Source organism: Tachyglossus aculeatus, chromosome X3 (genome assembly GCF_015852505.1).
Source record: "Tachyglossus aculeatus isolate mTacAcu1 chromosome X3, mTacAcu1.pri, whole genome shotgun sequence".
Taxonomy (NCBI): domain Eukaryota; kingdom Metazoa; phylum Chordata; class Mammalia; order Monotremata; family Tachyglossidae; genus Tachyglossus; species Tachyglossus aculeatus.
In genome coordinates, this window is record NC_052099.1 from 6,026,195 (window position 1) to 6,047,670 (window position 21,476).

At 44.4% G+C, this 21,476-nt stretch overlaps 2 protein-coding genes across 3 annotated transcripts in view; one reads left to right on the forward strand and one right to left on the reverse strand.

Annotated features, from left to right (window-relative positions):
• Window positions 1-36: 36 nt before the first annotated feature.
• Window positions 37-2,282, forward strand: ATP5ME (ATP synthase membrane subunit e). The gene is made up of 4 exons (XM_038770187.1): window positions 37-145; window positions 288-342; window positions 1,534-1,632; window positions 2,142-2,282. Exons 1-4 carry the CDS (start codon window positions 110-112, stop codon window positions 2,165-2,167), a joined length of 216 nt encoding a protein of 71 aa, XP_038626115.1. The 5' UTR covers window positions 37-109; the 3' UTR covers window positions 2,168-2,282.
• Window positions 2,283-5,481: 3,199 nt separating this feature from the next.
• Window positions 5,482-21,476, reverse strand: part of PDE6B (phosphodiesterase 6B) — a 33,508-nt gene continuing 17,513 nt past the window's right edge. For both annotated transcript variants that reach the window (XM_038770348.1, XM_038770349.1), the window contains 10 exons: window positions 19,988-20,095; window positions 17,909-18,018; window positions 16,226-16,313; window positions 14,892-14,992; window positions 14,101-14,208; window positions 12,512-12,575; window positions 9,637-9,711; window positions 9,039-9,122; window positions 7,886-8,042; window positions 5,482-5,613 (listed from right to left, as the gene is read on the reverse strand). In XM_038770348.1, the coding sequence (XP_038626276.1) occupies window positions 5,552-5,613; window positions 7,886-8,042; window positions 9,039-9,122; window positions 9,637-9,711; window positions 12,512-12,575; window positions 14,101-14,208; window positions 14,892-14,992; window positions 16,226-16,313; window positions 17,909-18,018; window positions 19,988-20,095 (957 nt within the window). In that variant the 3' untranslated portion in view covers window positions 5,482-5,551. The remainder of the gene's footprint in view (window positions 5,614-7,885; window positions 8,043-9,038; window positions 9,123-9,636; window positions 9,712-12,511; window positions 12,576-14,100; window positions 14,209-14,891; window positions 14,993-16,225; window positions 16,314-17,908; window positions 18,019-19,987; window positions 20,096-21,476) is intronic.

The following is a 21,476-nucleotide window of genomic DNA, read 5'->3' on the forward strand; positions in this document are numbered from 1 at the left end:
CCCTTTGGCTCCGCCCCCACGCCGACGCCGCTCAGCACCGCCTTCTTACCCATCATCCTTAGCGGCGCCAGGCGAACATTCTGCTTCCGGTGGGCAAGTGAGGGACAAGATGGTTCCTCCGGTGCAAGTGTCTCCCCTCATCAAGGTGAAACTGTACAGTCGTCCCGTTGCCTTTCCTTTGGCTCCTCGTTCCGGTTGCGACGGTTCCGGGGGCGTGGGTGGCGGGTCGGTTATCCCCGCGGTTCTCCTCCCTGTCTGACCCGGCCTCTGTCTCCCTTTCCTCACAGTTCGGCCGCTACTCGGCGCTGCTGGTAGGGGTAGTCTATGGAGCCAAGCGGTATGGTGAGTAACGCGGGAGGTCATCCTGCCCGCTGTCCCCTCAGGCACAGAAGCCCCGGCTCTCCTTCTGCGGGAGGGAAGCCGCAGAAATGCAGCCATTGGCGGGTTTTCGCCTTTCTCTAATCTGGGCTCCGATTTAGAAACGTGGCTGTGGAGATGCAGAGGCCTGCTTTCTGCTCCCCCCCTCCCCCGTGTCCCCCGTTATTTTCCCCGAGGACAGATCGCGCCGTAGAGGTCATAAGGGTCAAAGGGGAGGAGGGCTGCCTTTTCCGCTTTGTTCCAAAAGCGTCAGAAATCGGGGAGCGCAATACCAGCTAGGATTCTGTTCCTGCAGTCCAGTCTCATTGGGGCCGTGGTCATTAACATTTAAGGTCTTTTTGATCTTGTTCTTGCATTCTCCGTGTAAAGTGAGCAATGGTACACGCATGCTCTGGCAACCCTGCCGCATGGAGGCATTTGCATTTTTGCCCCATTCCCCGGCGCTTTGCTAGGAAAAGCATTCGGTGATGAAAGGTTTCAGGGAACGGTAAGGGGAGAGAGGGGGGAGTTCAGTACTGGAGGTGGTGGTGTTTTTCTGAAAAAGTAATGTCGGTCCTGTGACCTTCTGGTGGGCCCTCATCCAGGGTCACCTTGGTTATAGAGCAATGTGGAATGCAGTCCTTTTAACCATTTTATTAATGCTGCCGTCACAACCACCTTTTGCCCCAAAGATGGCTAACCCACATCTCGGTTCCACACTGCCAGATAACTCCTTTAGGAGACATGAAAATTACCCATATAGGAAGGCCCTTGAAACTGCTCTGTTAACTGACATTATGCCCAGTTTACAGATGAGGTACCTGAGTCACCGAGAAGCGACTTGCCCAGGGTCACACAGCAGAGCAAAGCTGGGATTAGAACCCAGGCCCTTATGACTTTCAGGCCCGTGCTGTATGCAGTAGGCCATGCTGCTTCACATCAAGTGGCAAGGCATTCAGTCTATTGCCAAGTCCTACTCTATCTTCCTCTGACCCTAGGATACAGGGGAATTTGTATGGTGAAGTAAGGAAAGGACTTTAGTCGTTTAAATGAAGAGGGGTTGGAAGGTGTTCATTAACCAAGAGCACCGAGACTTTATGTTGAGCCTAAAGGTTCAGCTTATTCCTTTAGTGGTTTTCTTTAAACTGACACTTGAGATATTTCTCCTAAAAACAGATTACCTGAAGCCCCGAGCTGAAGAGGAAAGAAGAGTAGCTGCTGAGGAGAAAAAGCGCCAGGAAGAATTGAAACGTATTGAGAGAGAATTGGCAGAAGGTATTGCCTTTTAATCAAAGTCGAAACATTCTTTTAAAGTCGGCCACTTTTTTGGGTAAAGGAATGGTGATAGGCCAGGATGAAGGCCTAGGAAAAAAGCTGGAATAGGCAGGGGGATGAGAACTGTATATCTTTGCCCCAGAAGTTGGGGGAAGGGGGAAAGGAGTTACTCCCCCACATATTCATAGACTGTGAGTCTGAGGGACACCGTACTTGTTCCTTTAGACCAGAGCCACAGAGCTGTGCTGACTGCTCTACTTTTAGCAGAAGAGATGACACATTATGCTTAAAGGAACTTCTGCATCTTTCCATTGATTTTAGTTTGCACATTTCCATTTGAATTTTTGGAAATGTACATACAACCATTCATAAAGCAAAATAGTAGGAAACCCTGTACCTGAATTGGGTGTACTTATTCCTGAACCCATCTTAAGTGCTCTTAGATGGTGAATTTGTTATATTATTCTAGCATAAAACCTAATGGGGTTTTTTTTTGTCTTCTCTTTTAGCCAATGATGACAGCATACTGAAATGAACAGGTCACGTTGGTCCTCATTTCCATTCCGGGAATTGGATTAATAAAGATTTCAGTGATGCATCTAGTACTGTGGATCATTTCTAACAATAAAACATCTGAAAAGTTTTCTTGACCTCTGGCTCCATGGAATTTGCTTGGCTTCTTGAAAGAGCCTAAGAGCCCCTCTTGAACACCTATCCCTTATAGGAGACAAGTTTTAGTTCTTGACCTTCTCATAATTACTGCCCATTCAGAGTGCTATTTGTCCCATTCACCTGTCCTTTGCTTATGCTGCCTCTGCCATAATCAGTTGTGTTTACTGAGTTCTTACTGTGTTCAGAGCACTGTACTAAGTGCTGGGGAGAGTACAATAGAAAGCATGAGTAGACATGTTCCCTACTCACAAAGAGCTTACAGGCTAGAGGGGGAGACAGATATTAATAAAATAAGTACACATTAATAAACCAATTTAGAGTAAGGGCTGGAATTAGGTGCAGGATAGGGAGCATATTCCTCCCTGCTTAGAATGTCTTGGTGAACTACAATTTAAGATCTTGTCTAATGGACAGAGCACCACTGTCTAGGTATAATGAAGTGTCATGGAAAATGCTACTGATCCTCATCCTGAGGTAAATCACAGTGCTTCTCTCAAAGGAGCAGGGGGTGGAGTAAGCATTTCCAGAAGTGTTGTTATACTTTTTTTAATGGTATTACATGCTTACAATGTGTCAGACACTGTACTAAGTACTGGCGTAGGTACAAGCTAGTCAGTTTGGATGCAGTCCATGTCCCACATGGGGCTCCCAATCAATTCCCACTTTACAGATGAGGTAACAGGTACAGAAAAGTTAAGTGACTTGCCTGAGGTCACACAGCAGACAAGTGGTGGAGCTGGAATTAGAACCTGGGTCCTTTTGATTTCCAGGCCTGTGCTCTACTAGGCCATGATGCAGGGCTTTCCAGCTCATCGCCCTTACATGCCAAACCCAGAGGCTTAGTAACTTAGCCAGAGTTCATACTATTCACAAACCATGATCCAAGGACATCAACATGAATGATACAGCCAGTCTTAATTTTTCCACAAATATGTAACTGATATTTGACATAAGATTGGGTGTTTGATAACTTCCATGAAAATGTAAAATATTAATAACATTCAATGACATGCCATGGCAGAAATGATTAAAAAATACTCAAAAATAGTACAGATAGGGAACAACACTTGAAGACACTTCCTGTTCTGGGAATTAATGCAAATTGCAGGTAACATTTTTCATTAATTTGTTGTGGGAACTAAACACCTGCAGAATAAGGTTATAAATTGCTTAGATTTTAATCCTGGACACCACCAAGGACTGTTGTAAATACAGGGCTGGAAACCCAAACCCTGGGCCCTTAATAATAGCGTTTAAGTGCTTCTCTGCAGTAATAATAATAATGGCATTTGTTAAGCGCTTACTATGTGCAAAGCACTGTTCTAAGTGCTGGGGGGGATACAAGGTGATCAGATTGTCCCACGTGGGGCTCACAGTCTTCATCCCCATTTTACAGATGAGGTAACTGAGGCTCAGAGAAGTTAAGTGACTTGCCCAAGGTCACACAGCAGACGTGGCGGAGCCGGGATTAGAACCCATGTCCTCTGAATCCCAAGCCTAGGCTCTTTCCACTGAGCCATGCTGCTTCTCTCCCCCCCAAGCACTTAGTACAGTGCTCTGCACACGGTAAGAGCTCAATAAATATGACTGACTGATTCATTCAATCGTATTTATTGAGCGCTTACCGCGTGCAGAGCACTGCACTAAGCACTTGGGAAGTACAAATCGGCAACATATAGGGATGGTCCCTCCCCAACAACGGGCTCACACCCTAGAAGGGGGAGACAGACAACAAAACAAAACAGACAGGTGTCAATACCATCACAATAAATAGAAGTATAGCTATACACAGTAAGTGCTATAATAAGTGCTGGGGTAGGTACAACATGTCAACCACAGTCCATGTAGGAAGAACAGATATTGAATCTCCATTTTACAGTTAAGGAAGCTGAGGCCCAGAGAAGTCAAGTGAAATACCCAAGGTCACACATCAGGCGAGTGGCAGAATGGGGATTAGAGCCCAGCTCCTCTGACTCCAGTAGGAGTGTTCACCAGGCCACGCTGATTTCCAAATGCTTACCATGTGCCACCACCATGGTAGATACCATCATCAGATCAGACCGTTCCTGTCCCAAAGGGGGCTCACAATCAAACAGCTATTGGATCCCCATTTTATGAATGCAGAAACTGAGGCAAAGTTAAGTAACTTGCCCAAGATCATATAGCGGGTAAAAGGACCTGGGATTGGAATCCAACTCTTGACTCCCTGTCCTGTGCTCTTTCCATTAGCTGCTTCTCTGCGTCTTGTGGAGTGCCTCAGGAGCTGTTCAGGGGTTATGGGAAATAGTTAATGCTGAGCAACGTAAGCTGCCTTTTGCCACCAGATTTGGGAATGTATTTCCAGGAGTGCCTGAGTGGTAATTAATATATATGTATGGGTGGGTGGCTAAAAGCAATCAATCAAATCAATCAGTGGTATTTATTGAGCACTTACTATGTGCAGGGTACTGTACTAAGTGCTTGGTAGAGTACAACAGAATTAGCAGATATGTTCCCTGCCCATAACGAGCTTTGATGCTTCCTAATGGCCCCTTTCACTCTAGGCATTTCTCTAGCATAAAGCCTCACTTGGAAACCTGTTTCACTTTTAATACTGATTTCTTTCTAGAAGTTTAGACATTTGGGGAGTAGAGTCTCTATTTTTTGCCCAGAACTTTAGCCACAGAGTTTTTGCCTGTGGAGATTTGGACCCGCATTCTTTAGTGTTTTGACTGAATAGAGCTTTTCGGAATAAGGTGTTGTGTGCTGAACAGTAGACAGTGTCGCCTAGTAGATAGAGCATGGACCTGGGAGTCAGAAGGACCTGGGTCCTAATCCCAACTCTTCCACTTGTCTGTGGTGTGACCTTGGGCAAGTCAATTCGCTTCTCTGCACCTCAGTTATGTCTGTAAAATGGGGATTAAAACTGTGAGCCTCATGTGAGACATGGACTGTGCCCAACCTGATTAGCTTGACTCTACTCCAGTGCTTAGTACAGTGCCTGGCACATAGTGAACACTTAACAGATATCATTAAAAAAAAAAAAGAACATTTCTTCATCATTAGCTGGAGCTTATAGAAATAACAGGACACAGTAGCAGATGGTATCCAAATTGTAAAACATATTTTGATCACCTTTGGGTTTCGAACACTTTTTACTGTACAGTAAGGGCTAAGAAATAACATGCAGCTCTGTAATCATTTTATCTGGATTCATATGACTAGGAATTACAACTTCCAACCCGTTACATTAAGATAGTAAATAGCTTTAAAGGATGGTGCAGGTTGAAGACTGAGGTGGGGGGCCTCCATTGCAAACATCTGTGGTTGCTGAAAGAGAAGGAAAAGAAATCTCTTGAGTCTTGAGTACTGATAATTTGAAATCTCTTGTCATTCTTGTTTTTTTCTCTAATTAAAAATTGTCATCTTCTAGCTGCCTTTAGACCTTTTGCCAAACACCCACTCATTTTCCTTCCCACATGGTCTCAAAATTTGCCATTTCTCCATTCTTTTCCACTTCCTTACATGCTCTCTCTCTCTTATCCAACTCTCCCGGGCTCCAAATCATTTCTTGGTCTTATTGTTATTTTAGTTGCCCAGTTTTTTTCATGCCACATCTCGTTAGTCTCGTGCTGGTGTGTAAATCTGAGTGTGGGGCCCTGCCGCTGATCCAGGAATCGGGAGACCCGGGTTCTAATCCTGCTATAGCTATGCCAGCAGTGGTTGAAGGTGTCTGATCGCAGGACCAACTAAACAATTCTGCAAAATGGCTAGGCCCAGCAGCCGTCCTAAAAAAATAGCTGGCTCACATGGGCAGAAAAATCCTCAGTGGCTACCAAGGCAACCAACCACCTGCCATGGCACTATAGTAGTAGCACTTTGGTCACTTCTGTTGTAAATGGGAGACTCCGTAACATCCAAATGTATGTAAGTGTTGTCAAGTGTGAATGTGTATGTGGTTAAGTTTCTGCATGGTTTGTGAGTGTAAACGTATTTTTTTTTGTGTGCAGGTGTGACTTTGTGTATTTACTCAAAGGAAGGTAGTATGACAGATTTCAAATGAAGGTCTCAGGTAAGACTTGGTCATGCAAAATTCCTAGCCAGAACTGGAGAAATCTTTTACCATTCAAAGCCTTGTTAAAGACCCATCTCCTCCAAGAGGCCTTCCCCGACTAAGCCCTCCTTTCCTCTTCTCCCACTCCCTTCTGGGTCACCCTGATGTGCTCCCTTTATTCATCCCCTCTCTCAGCCCCACAGCACTTATGTACATACCTGCACTTTATTTATATTACAGTCTGTCTCCCGAGCTGTCTCCACAAGCTCGTTTGTGGGCAGGGAAAGTGTCTGTTTATTGTTGTACTCTCCCAAGTGCTTAGTAGAGTGCTCTGCACACAGTAAGTGCTCAATAAATATGATTGACTGACTGCTATTGATGCCTGTTTACTTTTTTTAATTGTCTGTCTCCCCCCTTCTAGACTGCGAGCCATTTGGGGGTAGGGATTGTCTCTGTTGCTGAATTGTACTTCCCAAAAGCTTAGTATAGTGCTCTGCTCAAAATAAGTGCTCGATAAATACGACTGAATGAGTGAATAACTAGTGATCCTACCCTGTCAAAGGAAAGGAAGCAGGAGGGGTGGCAGCAGCCTCTACTCAAATCTTTGCTTCCATGGTATGGGGGAGGTTGTCTGGACCTCAAACTCAGCAAGAGCAAGGTTGGATCCCTAGGGCACCAGAGTTGAGAAGTAAGAAAAGAACACTCCCTTTCCCACCCCGCTAATAATAATAATGATGATGGCATTTGTTAAGCGCTTACTATGTGCAGAGCACTGTTCTAAGCGCTTGGGGGGTTACAAGGGGATCAGGTTGTCCCACGTGGGGCTCACAGTCTTAATCCCCATTTTACAGATGAGGGAACTGAGGCTCAGAGAAGTCAAGTGACTTGCCCAAGGTCACACAGCAGACATGTGGTGGAGTCGGATTCGAAAACCATGACCTCTGACACCAAAGCCCGGGCTCTTTCCCCTGAGCCACGCTGCTTCTCTAATGACTCAAGGTGTTGGAGAGCCCTTGGGAGATGCTCCCTCAGATTTAGACCAGTGCAGGTGGTGGAAAGTCAAACTCCTCCAGAGTATAATCCTGCTGAACTAGCCAGTGATAGCTCCCTTACACACTCCTACTTATCAATCATCAATGGCATTTATTGAGTGCTTACTGTGTTGGGAGAGTACAACAGACTTGGTAAATCTGATTTTTTTATGGTCCAGACTATTTTTTGAATATTGATTCACGTATGCGAGAAGACATAAGAGCCAGCTATCTTCATGTGAAAATGACTAATTAACCTAATACTGCACTGATAGCTTAGTTAATTGACTCCCATAGGTCTGTCTGTAGCTCTGTTCTTTTATCTGACATACTACATTTTCCCAATTAAAAATGAGTTAATTTGAGAAAACACTGCTTGGTTTTGAGGCCCAATAATACACTGAATTGATTTCATCTAGATTTGCCAATCTAAAAGTATGTTAATGGCAAATTTATTGATGGCCCTAGTTTAAATTTTAGTCTCTCCTTGACATGAATTCAAGCTAAAGAATAAAACCTTTCTTTGAAGGGAGTCTTTCCTCTTCTTTTTTCTTCTCTTCTTCCAGTGCTTTTATTTTGTCATCATACTCATCTGCAAGGGCTTTCCATTCCTTTCTATTATTCTGCAATCTCTCGAACATTGGCAGAATTTCCTCATGGAAACGTGAAAATTCCTAAACAAAATATTGAAAACAATCAAAGAGCTGGAGGTGGATTTTCTGCCTCTTTAAAAAAAAAAAAGGATGAGAAACCCATTTTCTTTAAGAGATGCAGTGTGGGCTAGTCGGTAGATCACGGGCCTGGGAGTCAGGACGTGGGTTCTAATTGCCGTTCTTTCACTTGTCTGCTGTGTGACCCTGGGCAAGTCACTTTTCTGTGCCTCGGTTACTTCATCTGCAAAATGGAGATTAAGACCGTGAGCCCCATGTGGGACGTGGATTGTGTCCAACCTGATTAGCTTGTATCTACCTTGGCACTTAGAACAGTACCATTAAAAAATACGTACAAACAAGCTGCAGAATAGTGGGAGTTGTTCCCCATAAGAAACAACTGCACATTTCTCTGCCACCCCTACATAGACAATACTTTAAGAAACGCTTTTCGCCAATGCCCAAGTATCTTTTTTTTAATGGCATTTGTTAAGCACCTACTATGTGCTAGGCACTGAAGCCTAGGAGCCCCATGTGGGGCAACCTGATTACCTTGTATCTCCCCCAGTACTTAGAACAGTGCTTGGCACATAATAAGCGCTTAACAAATGTCATCATTACTATTAGTATTATTATTACAAGCTAATCAGGTTGGACAGGAACCTGATCCCCATGGGGCTCAGTCTTAATCCCCATTTTATAGATGAGGTGACTGAGGCACCGAGAAGTGAAGTGACTCGCCCAAGGTCACGCAGCAGACAAGTGGTGGAGCCGGGCTTAGAACCCAGGCCCTTCTGCCTCCCAGGCCCGGGCTCTATCCACTAGGCCACGCTGTTTCCTACCTGAAAGGAGAGAAAAGTTATGAGCCCACCCCAAATTTTTACCAGACCATCTTCCCACATGGAGATTTACTGGAAGTAAAATGAATAGACTGAGGATTCTTTTCTCCTTTTCTAGTACAAATTGTTACTTACACAGTGCAAGCAAGCAAGTGGTTATTTCTAAGACTAGCTAGCTTACCTTATATACAAATGTGCATACAAAGTCAATAAAACCAACTTGAAGCTTTGGAAGCTCAGCTGCTTTATTTCTGTCCATCATAGGCTGGAGAGAGAAGGTTAAAAAAAAGATTTGTGGTGGGTAGCAAATACTGAGTGAAATATTACCCTTACTTTAAGAGAGCTAGAATTGGTATAGGCTGGTTTAGATGCACAAGTCTCATCCAAGTGGTGATCTGTAGCATATGAATTTAGGGGGTGATATGCCTGGCACTCATCAATTGTATTTGCTGAGCGCTTACGAGGTGCAGAACAACATAATAAGTGCTTGGAAGACTACAACACAACAATATTACAGACACATTCCCTGCCCACAATGAGCTTACAGTCTAGACAGAGAGAGACAGGCATTAATGCAAATAAGTAAATTATGGATTTGTACAGAAAATGCTGAGGGGCTTGGGGTGTGGTGGTGAATAAAGGGAGCAAGTTAGAGCACAAGGATTAATAAATGCCATTAAAAAAAACAAGGATGATGAGCTGCTTTAATGAAGTATTTTTTAAACACATTTCTACTAGTGTGTTGTTTGAGTTGTACATGAGGTGTTTATGTTACTTACAATAGGCTGTTGATCAAGGACTGTTCTTTCCAAGTCACCTTGTTCCCAGAATTCAGCTGCCACAAGAAGAGCAACCTACATTGCAAAACAGTAGAACTCATGTTAACAGGACATCTTCCGTATGACAACTTAAGAAATTACTCACAGTCCCTCCTTGACTTTACACCTGTAGCTTTTCTGTTCTACAGGGACCTCAGATATCACGCTGCTTTCATTCCCAGAAGTAATGCTCACTACTCTGCTTCTATATCACACAATCAGGATTCCTCAAAAAGCACAGCGCCCTTCTTCTTTGTCGTTTTACAGGGTCCTCTTGCTAAACAAAGTTTCCTTCACTGTGAGAGCTTGAAAAAAAAATCAGGTTTGCTCCTCTTGTCTAATCTTCCGATATTACAATGCTCAGTTAGCATACAATTCGAAAATTATTAAGGATGGCAGGGGACCTGTGGGAAAGTTCCTGCTGATTTATGATTGATGTTAATTTGAGGGTTACCTAGCACCCATTTTGCTAGATGAACTTGAGTTTTACGCAACTTGAATCGCAAACATTTGGGAGTGCGTTAAAGCACATGTGTGCACATTGCTGATAATTGATGGGCACAAAGGCACTGAGACTCCATGTGACTTGAGAAGCAGAGTGGCCTAATGGATAGAGTGCAGGCCTGGGAGCCAGAAGGACCTGGATTCTAATCCCAGCTCCACCACCAGGTTAGGGGCAGGGGCAGAGGCAGGCGGTCAGGGCCAGGGGGGCAGAGGGACAGGGGAAGATGGTCAGGGCCAGGGAGGCAGGGGCAGACGGTCAGGGCCAGTGAGGCAGAGGCAGGGGAAGACGGTCAGTGCCAGGGAGGCAGGGGCAGACGGTCAGTGCCAGGGAGGCAGGGGCAGACGGTCAGGGCCAGGGAGGCAGGGTCAGGGGCAGACGGTCAGGGCCAGGGAGGCAGGGGCAGACGGTCAGGGCCAGGGAGGCAGGGGCAGGGGCAGACGGTCAGGGCCAGGGAGGCAGGGGCAGAGGAAGACGGTCAGGGCCAGGGAGGCAGAGGCAGGGGAAGACGGTCAGGGCCAGGGAGGCAGGGGCAGGGGCAGACGGTCAGGGCCAGGGAGGCAGAGGCAGATGGTCAGGGCCAGGGAGGCAGAGGCAGGGGCAGACGGTCAGGGCCAGGGAGGCAGAGGCAGGGGCAGACGGTCAGGGCCAGGGAGGCAGAGGCAGGGGCAGATGGTCAGGGCCAGGGAGGCAGAGGCAGGGGCAGATGGTCAGGGCCAGGGAGGCAGGGGCAGACGGTTAGGGCCAGGGAGGCAGAGGCAGGGGAAGACGGTCAGGGCCAGGGAGGCAGGGGAAGACGGTCAGGGCCAGGGAGGCAGGGGAAGACGGTCAGGGATTGTGTCTAACCTGATTTGCTTGTATCCACCCCTGCGCTTAGTACAGTGTCTGGCACTTAGTAAGTGCTTAATACAATTATTATTATTATTCTTATAGTCTGCATAGCACTGTACTAAGCACTTGAGAAATTACCATACAATCGACTGGCAAACGTGATCCCTGTCCACCAGGAGCATACAGTCAAGAGGGGGAGACAGACATTAAAACCAGTTTCCGATAGGGGAAATAGTAGAGTATAAGGATATGGACATAAGTGCTGTGGGGGGGGAATGTATGTTCTCCAGCCAGTGAGTCCCAGAGCCTGTCATGGATGCTGGGACTTACCACTAGGATGAGATCGGAGAATCTCGGATCCTTACAATCAGCTCTGTCCTCACTATGTTGTGGGAGTCCCGAGCCAGTTTTGAGGAGTCTCACAGAGTTTGGAGAATTGAGAACTTGAGGTGTGAATGAGAGCAGAGAGCAACCCTGCTACCCTGCAGAATCTAGGCTATAAGAAAAATCTTCCCCCACAGCCTCTAGAAATTTTCTGTCCTAGTCTATTTTTTTATAGTATTATGTGCTTACTATGTGCCAGGAACTCTCCTAAGCTCTGGGGTAGATACAAACTAATCAGGTTGGACACAGTCCACGTCCCACATGGGGCTCACAGTATTAATCTCCATTTTACAGATGAGGTAACCGAGGCACAGAGAAGTGAAGTGACTTGCCCAAGGCCACACAGCAGACGAGTGATGGAGCTGGGATTAGAACCCATGACCTTCTGATTCCCAGGTCCATGCTCTATCCACTACTTCAAACTGCTTCCCACCACACAGTAAGCACTCAATAAATACCATTGACTGGACTGAAGCCCATTAATAAAAGGCCCTGTTAATAAAGAGAATCTACCTGCAGGACATGCAGATATAGAAGCGGTTGCTAAGCCACTGGTTAGTCTAGAAAGCTATATTGTGGCATAAATGGTGGGTAGAGAAGCAGCGTAGTCTAGTCCCGACTCTGCCACTTGTCCGCTATGTAACCTAGGGCAAGTCACTTCATTTTTCTGTGCCTCAGTTATCTCATCTGAAAAATGGGGATTAAGACTGAGCCCCATGTAGAACAAGAACTGTGCCCAACCTGAGTATCTTGTATCTAGCCCAGCACTTAGTATAGTGTCTGGCATATAATAAATGCTTAACAAATATCACAGAAAGGTCCATTGATTAGAATACATCATTGATCAAGCGCCTAATAAATACAAATGAATGAATAATAAATACAATTGAATGAACATTAGTCATTAGTCAACATTAAAATCCTCAAGTTCTCCCTTTTAATAATTCCTACAGTATCACAAACCCTAAAAAGCCGGATATAAGTGACCTTATATAGCCTTCGTTTTGAACACCAGAGGCAATCAAAATTGTATAGGATGTTTAGAAACTTTTGTCATTTCCAGCACTGTAATTTAACAAATCCAAAAATTGGAGGGAGGTAGTGTATGAGACTTCTGACCTTACTCTGGACTTCCCAAGGCTTAGTAATAGCTGATAAGTCACACGCTGTCATCATCATTGCCCTGGAAAACAACCAGCAAATGAGTTTTAGCATCCACTCAGGACATGGAGTTTCTGTTTCAATGCCCTGTAGACTTCTAGCCCCCAATCAATCAATCAATCGTATTTATTGAGCGCTTACTGTGTGCAGAGCACTGTACTAAGTGCTTGGGAAGTAAAGTTGGCAACACATAGAGACAGTTCCTACCCAACAGTGGGCTCACAGTCTAGAAGGGGGAGACAGAGCACAAAACCAAACATATTAACAAAATAAAATAAATAGAATAGATATGTACAAGTAAAATAAATAGAGTAATAAATATGTACAAACATATATGCATATATACAGGTGCTGTGGGGAAGGGAAGGAGGTAAGATGGGGGAGATGGAGAGGGGGACGAGGGGGAGCAGAAGGAGGGGGCTCAGTCTGGGAAGGCCTCCTGGAGGAGGTGAGCTCTCAGTAGGGCCTTGAAGGGAGGAAGAGAGCTAGCTTGGCGGATGGGCAGAAGGAGGGTATTCCAGGCCAGGGGGATGACGTGGGCCGGGGGTCGACGGCGGGACAGGCGAAAACGAGGCACGGTGAGGAGATTAGCTGCAGAGGAGCGGAGAGTGCGGGCTGGGTTGTAGAAGGAGAGAAGGGAGGTGAAGTAGGAGGGGGCGAGGTGATGGAGAGCCTTGAAGCCGAGGGTGAGGAGTTTCTGCCTGATGCGCAGATAAATTGTGGTAAAATAAATGAAGGAAGTGTGAGGTTTATAAGTGCCCGCGATACCCTCCTAAAGAAACCGACCCTTTAGTCATCCTGCTATAATCCTATCTCAACCTTTCCTTTCTTCGGGGCCTCATTTCTTGTTAGAATGGGCTTCTGTTCTGCTAACTTTAATTTCTATCCTCAATCTCTCTCCTAAAATCCTCGTCAGTCCAGTTTCCCATTCTGGCAGTTTCTATAGCCATTAAAGTAATGAATGAACAACTCAAGGCCAAATACAGAGGCTCCATTCAACACTGTCAGTTCTTCTCTTCTATTTGACATCACACGATTCCCAAATTTACCTCTCCAACCCTGTAGACTGTGAGCTCATTGGGAGTAGGGAACGTGTCTGCCAACTCTGTTGTGTTGTAATCTCCCAAGTGCCTAGTACAGTGCTCTGCACCCAGTGAGCACTTAATAAGAGCCACTGATTGATTGACTGTGAGAAAGGGATCAAAATGGTTCAGCAAGTTGGAGAAGGGGCCTGAGGAAGAGGTAGATGACCGTGTCTAGGACCCGGGCTGGGTAACAGAGGTGGATGATATAGACTTCAAAGGAAGATGAAGCTGACTCCTCCCCCTTTCCCAGTGAGTCCTGGAGATTGAGAGAAGATGAGATTCTACCCCCCCAACCCCCGGCTAGAGCAGCACGGGAGGCAGTGTCATCTGGGGTGAGCCAGGTTTCAGTAATGGCGAGGATAAATCTGCTTTAAGACGTAAGGATTTGTTCCACGTGACAAATTCCCATGCCCATCCCCACCCCCCACCAAAATGCTAATACTCTAAGAGAGAGTTACTTACATAACAATCTCTTTTCTAGTAGTCTCCAGTGATAAATATTCTACCCAGCTCTTTTTATCATCATACCCTTTGGATTCATCAACGATCTTCTGAAACATAGTTCTTTTCCTTTAAGCACAAAAAAGAAAGGGATAAAATGCAGTGTTAAAATGGCCCTATGGATTCATTTTCAGTGCTAAAAAACTCCTCATTTTCCTATGGATATATATTCCCACCCTCTCAACTCCCCAAGGCCATGTTCACTAACTTTATTCAAAGCATGAATCATAATTAAGAAGCAACAAATGTTATCTCTTGAAGAGCCAGACTACTCACAGTCATATCACTCTTGTCATCTATGAAGTATTTTCTTAATAATTCACTTCACAGGACAATTGTGAAGTGCTTAATACAGTGCCTGGCACCCAATAGGCACTCAGTAAATATACTGTTGAATGATTAGCATGATTGGGCATGTCAGTGCCGTCTGACTCTTCGGAGTGTGACTTGGATGCTGGGGAGGCCATATGGGTGTTGAAAATGTTGGTTAGGGTGGGCACGATCAGATGAATCCCCACCCCCTCCTGGAACTATGTCCTTTTCTATACCACAGCCAGGGTTGTCTGCACCTAAATGTAGACTTGACCAAAACCACTAAGACAGTCCCCCATTCCTCTGGAATGGGGGACTCTATTTCTGGAAGGCTGGCTCAACTGTCATCCTAGCACTCTAAAACCCATTATTCTGAGTGCTGCAATGGACTAGGAACTTCTACTTTCACCTACAGTGCTTTTCCTATGAACATCACTTACTTGAAGTACAGTGCTAAATCCGTGGCTATGATGGCAATATCCATCAAATGAATCACGTGTTCAAACTGCCTTCGGTTGAGATTCTGGTAGATGTTCAGAGTCTAAAGCAAAAGCATTTCTAAAGTCATCACAGCACAGTATCACTACGACCACCCCTGAGTGGGGGATTTGAGCTTTGCTATTTGGGTATAATAACAGGAATGGAAATTTTCCAGGGAGAGTCATGCAGTCTGCTAAGGCCCCTTGAGTCTACTAATTACCCTGCAGATTATTTAAAATGCACTTCGGGATCCCAAAGTAAAAAACTGCTAGTCCCCTTATGAGTATCAGGGTTTTTTTTTTTTGTTTTAATGGTATTTGTTAAGTGCTTTCTATGTGCCAAGCACCGTACTAAGCACTGGGGGAGATACAAGATACAGTCTTCATCCCCTTTTTGCAGATGAGGGAACTGAAGCTCAGAGAAGTGAAGTGACATGCCCAAGGTCACACAACAGACAAGTGGCAGAGCTGAGATTAGCACCCAGGTCCTTCTTACTCCCAGGCCCTTGCTGTATCCACTAGGCCACACGGCTTCTCAATATGAGTATCATTCATACAGCAACAAATGTGAGCTAAGGCTTTATTTGAAGCCAGCTATTTTGGAAGGAGATAATCCACTTGACTCTCCCTCCTGGATAGAAGAGTGGCTGATATAAATCTCCCATCCGCCCTCTCGGCTCTGCAGTATCTCAGTGCGGGTCTATGGTGTCCCTGTCCAAAGGGACATGACCCCGGAGAGCATAGGATGCATTAGCTGTGGAGTTTGGTACATGCACAACAGCTAACCCTGCACTTCTGGGGCCAGAGTTTTGTATGCCCATCAAAACTGAGCAGAACAAACCCCCTCCACCTTCTGGTGCTGGGAGCTTCGAGTTTATTTTGTTCTGGAACTGGAGAGAATCTAACAGGGTTGTCTAAAGGAAAAGGGGCTGGGTCTGATCTCCAAACATTGTTATCTACCCCGGCACTTAGTACAGTGCTTTGCACATAGTTAGCCCTTAATAAATGCCACAACTATTATTATTATTATTAGTGGCTGCCCTGGCCCCAAGGGAAGAATTTTGCCAGACGCTTCAGGAAGAAAACTGCAATTTATCAGACAGCACCTTTGAAGGGAGTTTTCAAAAAAACACATATAGCATTATGGAGGCTTTTGGTTTAGGAAAGAAGATATTTAGTACTTATATACTGTTATTAAGACTGGGACTTGTACTTTTTAAATAAGCAGTTTACGGAAAGCTAGTAATTGAGTTTGGCTATTATATAATCAACTTGATTAGCATTATATCACAAACCTCATCTGCAAGTAAAAACTTCCCAAACTCCAAATGGTGTCTTTCTAAAATTGATGAACCATGAAGCTTTGCTAAGGGATTCTGAGATCTGGTTATAGAAAAAAAAAGTTACTATAACATATCAATACATATCAACCCGTCCCATCCAAAACACACATACCCACACCCTCTCACAAAAACTCACACCACTCAGAGGCCACAGTGTTCACAAGTTATGACAACTTATTCACAACCAAGTCAATAAGGAAATTAAGGCATCATCTAATTGATAGAAAAATGTATGGATTTACTAATAACAATACAAAAAATTGCTTTTACAAGCTAAATTCTCATTCTTCAAAACCTTTTGAGGGCTCACTATGGAGGTGGAGTCTCTTTCCAGCTAGATCATGCCTTGTGCCACCCAGAACAAATGGATAGCATTTATTCCTAAAGACCTAATGCTGCTACCAATCCAGAGAGAGAAGAGAGAATGTTTTCCTTTGTATTTGAAGAGAAACCATTGATAGTGAAATTCATATAAGAGTTCACATGTGGCTGAAAAGGTCAATATTAACCCCATTGTCTTGGCTACACTATGCACACAAAAGGCTGCCCCTTATTGGGTAGCAGCATTAGGTCTTTAGGAATAAATGCTATCCATTTGTTCTGGGTTGCACAAGGCGTGATCTATTAGTCAGTTAGGGCCTAAGTGGTTTTATTCCTCTTTATAGAGGTTAAACGATCCACGCAAGTACACTTGGCTCATAGCACAGTGGTGCTGAAAACACCACTCAGTGATGACAGAGCCTCAGTTTCTTACCTATTAATAATGATGGTATTTGTTAAGCGCTTACTATGTGCCAAGCACTGTTCTAAGTGTTGGGGTAGACACAAGGTAATCAGGTTGTCCCACGTGGGGCTCACAGTCTTGATCCCCCTCTCACAGATGAGGTAATTGAGGCACAGAGAAGTTAAGTGGCTTGCCCAAGGTCACACAGCAGACAGGTAGAAGAAGTGGCATTAGAACCCATGATCCCTGACTCCCAAGCCCGGGCTCTTTCTGCTAAGCCACGCTGCTTCTCTACTAGGTCCAATTGAGGCCTGGTGACTATTTTGAAGTCACCAAGAGCCAATCCTACTATTGCTGTGGGCAAGGCACGTGTCTGTTATACTGTACTCTCCCAAGCGCTTAGTACGGTGCTCTGCACACAGGAAGCGCTCAACCCAGCGCTTAGAACAGTGCTTCTCACATAGTAAGCGCTTAACAAATACCATCATTATCATTATTAGTATTATTATTATTATAAATGCGACCGACTGGCACCCAAAACGTAAACCTTATGACGGCTGTGTCCCCTGGCAAGGCAGAAAAGATAAATGAGCAAAATGGCCACTGGGTGGCACTGCCTCCCCTCGGACTCAGCCCTTCACAGCCAGCTATATAGCTCCACAGCAGAGCCTGGATGGAGTCTCTCTCGCCTGTACTCTACGTACAATCGATCGGACTGCCAGTGATTTACAGTGCCTGTGGCAAATCTGGAATAAGAGGCTTGTTTGGTGTTGTTTTCCTAAATAATTCATTACACACTGGGTGGGTTTAGATCCTGTAAGATGGAAACCCTGCAAGAATGAGCAGGCCTGGACTTGAGTTCCTTTCAGACTCCTTACCACCCACAAATGAACAGGATCTTTAAATCATACTTCATCTGGTAAAGGTTGTTGGTTCCCCTGTGGTCAATATCGTGACACAAGCCAGCAGTTACCATCGCCAAAGCCTCCAAATCTGTGTAGTAACTTTTCAGTTTGCCAGTCTGCAAAGAAAGAATCACAGTATTTCGTTAACTCCTCTTCAATTTCAAATTTTTGAAAGGCAAAACTACTATTTGCAAACATGGCAAGAGGATTTAATAATCCTAGCTATCCAGTGACAATTCTAATGGAGCCTGACTCTGTCGTCTTGTACTCTCCCAAATGCTTAGTACCGTGCTCTGCACAGGGTAAGTGCTCAATAAATACCATTGACTAATTGCCCTTTCAGTCCCACTCAGGTCAGCCGGACATCCACCTAGTAGTAATATTGTTGAGCCTAGCATTTCCTAGCTTGTCAATAAGGGTGTCAGGTTGGATGGAATCAAAAGTCTCCTTGCTTGTATGGTCTGTCACTCTATTAGAGAAGGAAATTAAATTTGTCTGATATAGATTTGCTCTTCACAAACCTTGCTGATTGCCTCCTACTATCGTATCCTCTTCCAAGTGGTTGCAACTTGATTGTTAAAGAGATATCAATCTTTATCTGGCTGATCTATGCCAAATAGTCATCCTTCTCATCTCATTTTCAAGGCAGAAACAACATTTGTTCTATTTCCAATCCCTGAAGCCTTCAGGCTCCCATGAACCCTCAAAAGCAAGGGTTAGTGACTCTGCAGTAACATCTGCCAATTTCTCAAGTACTCTAGGATTCACCTCATCAGGGCCTGATAATTTCCATCCATCCAGTTAACTGTTTCTTCCTGTCTTAGTTTGACTGTCCAACCTTTCATCGCAGATGGAACTTGGCCTTGTACCAATCCTAACTGAGCCCTCATTTCCCCTCCTCCCGCTCCCCTCTGCATCGCCCCTGCACTTGGATTTGCATCCTTTATTCACCTCTCCCTCAGCCCCACAGCACTTATGTGCATATCCATCATTTATGTTAATGTCAGTCTCCCCCTCTAGACTGTAAGCTCGCTGTGGGCAGGGGATGTATCTACCAACTTTGTTATATTGTACTCTCCCAAGCTCTTGGTACAGTGCTCTGCACACCATAAGTGCTCAATAAATACAATTGATTGATTGATTGATTGACCAGTTGACCGGGGCACCAGAAAATGTGCTGCGGTTCTCCAAGTCAAAGTTTGGGAAGAAAATTATTTAAAAGGATAATGATTTTTATATGATTTAAAGCAGAAGCTAGATTATAGATCCATTGAAAATGAATAATAGTTTGTAAGTTGGATCTTTAGTAATGTGAAGACGTAAACTATCAGTCTTTGCATTTGTGCACCACCCCTTTAATCAGCAGCCACAGCAGCAATCTCTTGCAGGCAAGAATGATTTTTCCTCTACAGCAGAAAATGGCTTACAAATAGCATGTTTTTGAGATGTGGTTTACCCCAAGGCTGCCGCTGGAATTAGAGTGATCTTAGCAGCTGCTTGCTCTAGAAGTTGGTCTTATTCCCTCAGGATACTTATCAAATTGCCACTTCAGTAATGCTGATGGAAAAATGTCAAGGATAAAAATATTCCACATCATTACGGCCAAGAATCACATTGTTACATGCTGCCGGGCCCATCTACTCAAGAGCTGATTAGAGATCAGCTGTTTGGAGGAGACAGTGGTCATAGCAAAGCAATTTGAGAGAGCCACCTGCTTCTGTCTCCTCCAAACTGAAGATGATCCGCTGCTGAGTGGATCAGCAGTTTACTCAGGATTGGAGGAGGTCAGTCAGTCAATCGTATTTTTTGAGCACTTACTCTGTGTAGAGCACTGTACTAAATGCTTGAGAGAGTACAATACAAGACATGTTTCCTGCCCACAGTGAGTTTACAATCTAGAGGGGGAAGCAGAAGAGTGTAGCGTCCCCAAATTACCATGCACCCATGATTTGGCATATCCTCGTGATCTTGGGCATTCTAACACTGGTATAATACTGGAGGCCAAGCCTAGTAGAAATAGTGCATGCCCTTACAAGAAATGAAAGAGGAAAAAGAGAATAAAAATTCAAAAACCCAGTAAATTACCATTAAGAGGGTGAACATGGTTTGTGCCACATTGAAACCGTGACGCCAGTTGTGGTAAGTAATCCTCCGGTAGCCTTTGCTGACTGAATACAGAAATCTGACCAGCACCTGAACACAAAGAGAAGGAGAGCAACACAGTTGCCAAACAACAGATTGATCCCAATTCATCATACTAGGGATACCCTCTTCTGAATACCAACTAGAGAAAAGCCCTCTCCCTTCCCTTTCTCCCACACCTAGATTCTTCTCGAAAACCAGCAGATGAAAATCTGGTCGGCTGGGGAGCGGCAGCGGGATGTTTGTGGAAAGGGCAGGAGAGAGTGGGCAGGAAAGACCTGCTCTTTAGGAGTTTACCCTCTAATGTTTCGTTTTGCTTTTTATGGTATTTGTTAAGCACTTACTATGTGCCAGGCACTATACTAAATTCTGGGGTAGATGCAAGATAATCAGGTTGGACCCAATCTATGTCCCAACATTGGGCTTAGAGCCTTAATCCCAATTTTACAGATGAGGCAACTGAGGCCCAGAGAAGCTAATTGACTTGCCCAATGTCACATAGCAGACAAGTGGCAATGATGACAGGCACATATAAATTCATTCATTCATTCAATCGTATTTACTGAGCGCTTACTGTGTGCAGAGCACTGTACTAAGCGCTTGGGAAGTACAAGTTGGCAACATATAGAGACGGTCCCTACTCAACAGTGGGCTCACAGTCTAGAAGGGAGAGACAGAACAAAACAAAACATGTTAACAAAATAAAATAAATAGAATATGTACCAGTAAAATAAATAGAGTAATAAATACGTAAAAACATATATACAGGTGCTGTGGGGAAGGGAAGGAGGTAAGGCAGGGGGGATGAATACACCAGAAGCAGGAGGAAAAATTGAGATGTAATTGGTAATAGCACAAGTATGGAAAAATGAAATGAATGAATAACTAAGTGGAGCATTTCGACTGATATTTGCATAAGTGCTAAGGGTTGCCTGACACTACCACTTTCAGACAATATGCTGTTACTGTCAATAACACAGTTTTTGGAACATAAGCTATCCAGTCATTCTTTTTGGAGGAATTAGACACAGTGTAGGAACGGATCAATGGTAGATAGACAGAAAGGTGACCTAGAATAAAAAACTCAGATTCAGGAAACAACTTGGTTGGTCTCAATATCATCAGGTTTGCACCTGAATTATTTACTTTTGGGCACCAAATTTTGTAAATATGGAGGAGAGTTTGCAAGTGAATGGTTTGAGGAAAATAATGAAAAAGAAAAAAAAACTTACCAAAAATTGTGGTATTGTGCTTTTATACAGTGAGTTTTTTTCCAGAATTTTGGTTTTGCTTTACAGTAAAAGTTCATTATTACTGTCTCTACAACTACATAATTACTCTATTAAATTTATTCTTATGTAGTCTTATCTTATGACTGTAAATTGTCCTAACAGAATTGACTTATCTGTATAAATTTTAATGAGTACCAAAA